Raw genomic sequence first — 8,071 nt, 5'->3', positions numbered from 1 at the left:
TCTCTGTACGGATCTTAAGAACATCATTGCTAATGATAATTTATAAACTTATTTATATAATGAATTTAGACGACAAACGTAGCAAATGGAGACACACGTAAGAATGGCATCTACAAATTTTTCATTGTTTCTTTATGATGCATCTGAGGAATTTTGTCGTGAAGAGAAATAGCAATAATTAACGTTCTGGAGTCGCAAGACTATATATATATACGCGCTATACTCCAATTATTGTACTGTTACTATCTATGTATAGAAACAAAAAAATACTTCGCAGTAGGATTTTTTTTTTTTTTTTTTTGGGGTTAATGATAATGGTAAGGTCTGTTGTTCAATTGTGTCAGAATATAGGAATAAGGGTTGATATTGCGATATCAAACTTTTTCGTGAGTACGGTCAATGTCCACTTGTGGTTAGTCCGTGAGAAGTACAGAGGCGCCTCAACTAGGGGTTTCATTTGAATTAGTATTCAATATTGGTGACCTTAAAAATTGATCGGTCACTGAACTTTTTAAGCGAAATCAAAATTAGACCCGTTCTTTACGAGTCATACGAGTACTACCCTTAACAGAATTACACTGCAATATATTTATCCTATCTGACCACTTCTATTTCACTTCAATATATACATATGTACATATAGTATATTCTGTGGTAATAGGGGTTGAATTGACAAACTGACCAAAGGTACAGGTGTATTGGGCAATAGAGCTGCAGTGTAAGTCTTGCTGCTTTCCCGAAACGGAAGGTTAAGCGACAATAAGTTTTATTTGTTAAATTCTACAATTCATACAAACAAAATTACCGACAAATCAAAAAATAAAGCAAGCAAAAAAAAAAAACTAAAGACAAAGAGTAAATACAATACAAAAACAAGCAAAGTGTTTAATATAATTATAAATAAACTTTAATCGGAAATCAAAAGTGACATAAGGTTGCATTTGCAATGCTTGGTGTGGATTGACTATTGATGGTGAAAAGTTAGTAAGTATTAAATATTAAGCTCTTAACAGAACACTTCCAACGTTGTCGAAAACAAAAATGTATTTTCGATAATGTACAAAATTCAAGGCTAATAAAATTGTTATATAAGTTATATTAACGTGTATGAGTAATTTAAAGCTGGCATAAAAAATCACAAAATTGCCATTGGACCGAGCAATTTCTGACTCCAAAAAAATATATATTTTCTCGATCTCAGATCTCCAGAGACGTCAAACTTGGTACTAGTCACACACGAAATGGCCACCCAAGTCGCAAAATTATAATCTTAAAATACATAATATCAGATCTCATAACGATTTATACAAATTTGGAATAGTTTAAGGTATATTTATGTGTATTATGTGTTTGTATGCGTATTGATTGCATTGACATTTGTATGTATTACGTATATGGATACTATTCATTGAGTAACATATTAATCTTAATGATTTTAACAAGTTTTAGACAAATTTATTATTTGTCCGCACTTTTCCACTTTGATTGAAACAACAATAAGCATTTGTGGTGGGTATGTTCTGCTTAAATGAAAAAACCTTACCTCCCTTTAAGAATATAAACATTTTATTGGCGCACCTTCCTACCACTAGGAACTCTGTGATTGGTTAAAACACCACTAAATGACATAGGGATGAGACATGTCTGGTTGGGATTGGTACATCAAACGCCATTTTGAAAGCTATGAAGATGCAAAACATAATAGAAAAAATCGTATGACAATAAACATATTGATTATCTGAGAGCAATTTCCTGATCAATTTGTTTAATAAATGCACAGTGGGCAAAAAGTCCGAAATTATGACATTTTTAAAATTTTTTAAGATAGAAACATGAAACTTTGTACATATAGTATACCTACAAAATAAAAATTGAATTTCGGGTTTTTGTTAATTGGACCACGCCTTCCTCCCCCCTATTTACTAGGGGTCTTAGTTGCTTTGCCTCACAATCTGGTATATTGTGCCGTCTATGGTATATTTTGAATGTGGTACTATATCGATATACCAAATATACTATGAATGGAAATGAATGTAACAGGTAGAAGGAGGCATCTCCGACAACATAAAGTATATATATTCTTGATCAGCGTCAACAGCCGAGATGATCTAGCCATGTCCGTCTGTGTGTCTGTCCATCTGTCCATCTGTTCGTCTGAACACCTAGATCTCAGAGACTATAAGAGATAGAGCTATAATTTTTTTTCGACAGCATTTTTTATGTTTGCACGCAAATCAAGTTTGCTTCAAATTTTTGCCACGCCCACTTCCGACCCCGCAAATCAAAACAATCGAATAACAAGCGTAATTTTAAAGCTAGAGTTGCGAAAATTATACAATAATAACTATAGTAGTTATGATTCCTGAAAATTTGGTTGCGATCAGATACAAATTTTGGAAGTTATTAAAGAAATACTTTTGTATGGGCAAAAATGCCTACTTACTAGGGGTCTTAGTTGCTGACAATCTGGTATATTGTGCCGTCTAAGGTATATTTTGAATGCGGTACCACACAGATATACCACATATACCATTTGGTATAGTTTTAGTATTTTTTCAGTATATTCGATATATTTTAAGAATAATACCGCAATACTTTTATTTAAAATGGATAGCGTGTATCTCACAGTCGAGTACACTCGACTGTTGCTTTCTTACTTGTTTGAAAATAATACCGGAATATTTTGCTTTTATTTAAAATGGATAGCGGGTATCTCACAGTCCAGCACACCCGACTGTACCTTGATTTTAGGAACTTGTTCTGTATTACGATAAAATATATAAATTCGTTAATTTTTTGGTTTTGCGTAGAAATTGTTAATTTTTGCCATTATCAGAACAGAAAACACAACAGAAAAAAATTGCCAAAACCATTCTTAGCCATTAGCTCTAATTAAATTACTAATCTAGAGTTATAAAAATAACCTTTTCTTATTTTTAAAATGGTTTCAGTTCAAGCTTTTTTTTGTCACTGTAAAGATGGTCGCACGCGACATCCCTCAGAGAATTAACCATATCGCGTTTGTAAATTTTTTTTTGCGCTTCTGACGCATTTTAGCCGAGAGCTCCTAGACGAAGTTCGAAGGTTTCCAAAATTTGGTGCCAATGTACTAGTACTTTATGCAAAGTTTGAGACATTGGATACCACTCATAAGTAAAACAAACACTCTTCAAAACGGCATGCAACAACAGTGGCATTGAATTTTTTGTTTCATTCAGTAGTTCAAATGCTAATTTTGACTTTAACTTTGGTCGTGCCAGGCTTTTCCTGTGAAACATGATCTTAAGAAGCTCAATTTTTAACGTGGATGCAAGCCATTGCGACTGCTTTTCTATTGCATTTTGTAGCATCACCTAGTTCATTTTCATCGATATTTTGCGAAGCAAACTACGGTTGTTGTTGCTCCAAAAATCAATAAGAAACCATAAATACAACTGCAACATTGAGTTTTTCCGTAAGTCGGTAAAAAATGTTAACCCCTATTTGATTGTTAACAGTTTAGTTAATAACATTCAGCTTTAAAATTGCCTCGACTGACCTAGACTCACAAGTTACACTCCACAGATACATTTATTAGCAGGGATCTAAAAACATATCAACAACACATTGTACGATTGGATGCTAATAATATTAGTGCTAATAAATATGGACAAATAACAAAATACCAACAAAGTCTAAACTTTTTTAAAAATATGTTTCAGTATTCTTGAAGTATTCTAATTCAGAAAATAAAGTCAATTTAATAATATGGAACACAAAAAAAAAAATGACACAATTTTAGACTTTTTGCGCATAGTGCAGTGGCGGGAGTTTGCTGAAGTACTGTCTTATTATTCGATGTAGAGGATGTACATACAAGTTTCATTTAATAAATTATTGTAATTTATTATTATTGACACATACAAAACTCAATTCGAGTTGCGAAGATTTGAAGCAGTCTAATAAGTCTATTACACTCAAGTGTCGACTGAAGCCTTGTTACTTTTTTTTGTGTAAATTGTCAAAACACGTAAGTCAAGCTCTTTTTTTTTTATCTGTTACATTCATTTTCTACTGGCACAAAGTTATAATTCTGTCCTTAAACTATAGGATTGTGGGTATAAAATTCGTCAATACGGCTATTTTAGCAATAGAAATTTCTTTAACAACATTCATAATTGCATTTTATAACTGCTGTAATAACTTCCTTCATGGAAAATTTTAAGTCTTAATGACCTTCAGTGGATTGTACTCTCTTTATCGGACCCTCACTTTTAAAGCATGTATTCCGACTGTGAGAGTCCCAGAGTTATTCTTGTACGTCAAACATTTCTTCCTAATGAAAACCAATATATTATATATCATAGAATAAAATGATCTCGTCCACAAAGAATGTACAAGGCGGAGGAGAAATGGGATATAAGTACTTAATTGGATCGCCGCCTGACGTTGATGAATCTGATGAAGAACGCGAATTGACTAATCTAAATTGGCTTTTGAGAAATCAGAATGTAACGTGGCCAGAAATCATCGACGGAAATTCAAACGACAACATAAATGCAAACGGTTTATCACCTTCAAGCAAGCGGAGGATGGTAGGAGAAAGTAAAATTGCAAATATCAACCTTTGTGCAAATCAAAACCTAAATATTCATAAAGAAAATCAAGTTTTTACTTCAAATTCAAATGTTATTAGATGCTCTCATACAAGAAAACAAAATTCACCAACAGTAGCATCTTTAAAACGTCTCAGTCCCGCAGAGCGTTTTGAAATTTTTATAAATAAAATCAAACGGTAAGCATCGATAAACGTCAAGAACTGAAAATGCCTTTAAACAATTTTGAATAAAAATAAAATGCAACTTAAAATACTGTTTTCAAAGACATATGTATATAACGACACTCAAATGAATAAAATCGCTTATAATAAATAAAATCATTTATTTTTAATTTTGATTTTCATATTTTACATTCGTTGTTAAGAGTTAGTAATAAGCTTAAATAAAATATTTAGTCGTTTTTTTACACAGAATTCTTTTACCTAAATTCAAGATAAATGAAGTATGATATACGTTTTTTTTATTAATTTAATGATTTAATTTGAATTTTACGCAAGATAATTTCAATATCTCTATCCTGAACAACGTTTTTTCTGCCCAAAGTGCTTCCCCAAACTATCAATAGTAACAAATTAAAAATATTATATTGGGAATTTTATTTGTTGAAAATTTTTCAAATATTCGCAATAATTTATTTAGTTTTATATTGAAATATTCATAATAATAAAGTAATAAAAATACTATTTTTAATTAATAATAATAATATTAGTAGAAATATGAATAATAATAATACAAAATGTGGTTGCAGTGATTTGGCGGAATATGAAAAATCAGCAATTAAGTATACGACGGATGTAACAGAGAAGCCGCCATTCAATTACTCACATATTATTGGGATGGCTATGCTTGACTATGGACGAGCCACTCTGCAGCAAATATGCGCATGGATTGAATCAAAGTTTGCCTTCTTCCGCGTGCGTAAAAAGTGGAATGTGAGTCAGTTAACAAGTTACAAACATAACTCCCAGCCAAAATTCATAGCCTTTTTAATGCTTTACATAATAAGCTAGTAAGAAAACTATAAAATATATTGAATGTTACTTTTGGTATATCGATATAGCACTACATTGTTTTCATACTACGTTACCTTTTTAATTTACTACTCAGTATTAATAATTAATGCTAAGCTTAAAGATATTCATAATTTTGAAACAAAGGCATACAACTGAATAAAATATATATTTTTACAAAATAAGAATGCATATACTCTATAGGGTCGGCGATGCCTTCCTCCTACCTGTTACATACATTTTCTGCCAACACAAAGTTATAATACCCTTCTACCCTATGGGTAGCGGGTATCAAAATTAACAATTTCAAAACGTAATGAGCATGATAAACCTTAAGTGATCACGTCACAACGCAGTGTGTGCGGGATTTTTAGGATCTTATCTTGGTTATCCTGTGTTAAATAACACCTTATGATGATTTATTTAATCTTAGTCTTTACATTCCTTAATCGGATGTCCTTACCCGGATGTTTGTTTATACAGTCTCATCTAGTGAAATTATTTTGTAAAAATATATATTTTATTCAGTTGTATGCCTTTGTTTCAAAATTATGAATATCTTTAAGCTTAGCATTAATTAGTAATACTGAGTAGTAAATTAAAAAGGCCTTGCAAATATTTGAAAACCTGAATACACATTTACATAGAAATATTATAAGATTATAAGAAAACAGAAAATATTATAGTGTTGCATTCTAATTTTAATTGAAATATTCTGAATTAATTTGTATACATACTTACAGAATTCCATAAGGCATAACTTATCATTACATCACTGTTTTCGAAATCGAAAGCGCGAGGAGAAAGGCAAAGGCGGATACTGGGAGTTAGGCGTAGATCCAAAAAAATGTGATAGGAAACGCATTCGAAATCGTAAAACAGGACAATCCAAACCGATGTCATCTTTACAATTAGCTAAAAATAATAGTCCTCAGAAAACTCAGACTAACGTCAAGTGTACTAAAAAAGGAGGGGAATCTATTCAAATGTGCCTTCCAAATGAAACGCAGCATGCGCAATCATATAGTTATATCGCTGCTGATAACATTAAAGAATTAAATTTAGTGGACAAACAAGCAACTGTTTCAGACGGCTCAAATGCTCTTGAACTATCATTTCCATTTACTGCCCGTCAGAATATTTATAGACCTCTATGCTCTAACGAATCTCCCATGTCGATTAATGCCGATGAGCTACAAGATCAATATGAGCGCGGAACCATTATAATTCGAACATCTGGCGACACTTTATGTCTAAATGACATTTTTATCAACAAATTCAATAACATAAATATGGTTTGATGTTCATTTATAAAAAAATCGATTTTTATTCATGTTGACATTGATTTCAGATTTATTCTCAAGATGAGATTCCAACGCTCAGTGAAAATGTTATTATATCATCACAAATGTCAGCTGTACTGGATGTAAACAAAGATTCGACGATAACTCCTGCGATTTCTCTCCCCGAGATTTCTAATGCACTGCCCACTAATTGTGATTATTCAAGCTTTCGGTCTTATATAAATGGCGAGGATGACTCTTTTAATTATATTCATTCCACTGAGCTGAATCGCAACGAGGATATCTTAAGTAATTTGCTTGACTTGTGTGTTCGCGACTTTTGAAGTGGTAGTCATAAATGTAAACTTTACTATTATATACTTAAATTAAAGTCTGGATGATTTTTTAGACCGCTTTACATGTAAACTGTATATGTTAATCAAAATACGAGAATAAATCATTTCTAACTTCGACAGATGAGACACCATTTAATTCATGTTCAACTTTTATATTTATATTTATATTTTACCTACCCAATTGCCAAAAATAAATGTTAAATTGTATACCAGGTACCGATAGTGTAAAATACTATAGGTACTACAACTAACATATGCTTCAACAAGAAATGTGTATAACTAATTAAAAATTGTTATAGCTTTATGCCTACCATACCGTAAATACACTTAGAATAGTGCTGAAACTCTTCTATATAATCTATCCATATGATTCTACTCTGAAGATAGGCTGCACTATGTTAGAGATTCTGGACAGTAAATTGATTATACATCCCTGTTGTCCGTCCAATCCTCGCCTATGGTATTCTTATGTGGTGGTAGGCCACGGAAAAAAGGCAAATATCCATCATGGAAAGGATACAGCGTCAAGTGTTACTGTGTATTACAGTCGCTATCAGGTCGACGCCAACTAAACCTCTCGAAGTGATAGTTGGCATGGAACCTTTGAACATATATGACCATACTATTGCTCATATATTGTGCTAGTAGAGAGCACCATTATCACTGTAGCTTAAAGGTTCGATATACCAAATTAATATGGTCAGTACATGCGAGGGGTATATTATAAATTGTGACTATTCTAGAGCTATGAACTATTAAGCTCAAAGCGACATATACATATATATAATTATGTTTTTCGCGTTACACGAAGGGTAAATAAAAAA

General features: G+C 32.0%; 1 protein-coding gene across 3 annotated transcripts; it reads left to right on the top strand.

Annotated features, from left to right (window-relative positions):
* Positions 1 to 367: 367 nt before the first annotated feature.
* Positions 368 to 7,434, top strand: LOC117573180 (forkhead box protein I2-A). Of its 3 annotated transcripts, none has more exons than XM_052006283.1 (5): positions 368 to 980; positions 4,347 to 4,774; positions 5,347 to 5,530; positions 6,352 to 6,903; positions 6,960 to 7,434. In XM_052006283.1, exons 2-5 carry the CDS (start codon positions 4,353 to 4,355, stop codon positions 7,233 to 7,235), a joined length of 1,434 nt encoding a protein of 477 aa, XP_051862243.1. In that variant the 5' UTR covers positions 368 to 980; positions 4,347 to 4,352; the 3' UTR covers positions 7,236 to 7,434. The 3 variants fall into 3 exon arrangements, with proteins under 3 accessions (XP_051862243.1, XP_034112045.1, XP_034112047.1); XM_034256154.2 differs by having other exon boundaries at positions 368 to 984; positions 6,960 to 7,433; XM_034256156.2 differs by lacking the exon at positions 4,347 to 4,774 and having other exon boundaries at positions 369 to 984.
* The last annotated feature ends 637 nt before the right edge of the window (positions 7,435 to 8,071 follow it).

The sequence above is a fragment of the Drosophila albomicans genome, chromosome 4 (assembly GCF_009650485.2).
Source record: "Drosophila albomicans strain 15112-1751.03 chromosome 4, ASM965048v2, whole genome shotgun sequence".
In the NCBI taxonomy this organism is placed as follows: Eukaryota; Metazoa; Arthropoda; class Insecta; order Diptera; family Drosophilidae; genus Drosophila; species Drosophila albomicans.
The sequence above is the reverse complement of the archived record's forward strand: the minus strand, read 5'-3'. Positions and strand labels throughout refer to the sequence as shown.

Coding starts and splice junctions, on each gene's coding strand:
- LOC117573180 (XM_052006283.1), top strand. CDS start 4,353: ATGATCTCGTCCACAAAGAATGTACAAGGCGGAGGAGAAATGGGATAT. Junction 4,775..5,346: donor TTTATAAATAAAATCAAACG/GTAAGCATCGAT, acceptor ATGTGGTTGCAG/TGATTTGGCGGAATATGAAA. Junction 5,531..6,351: donor GCGTGCGTAAAAAGTGGAAT/GTGAGTCAGTTA, acceptor ACATACTTACAG/AATTCCATAAGGCATAACTT.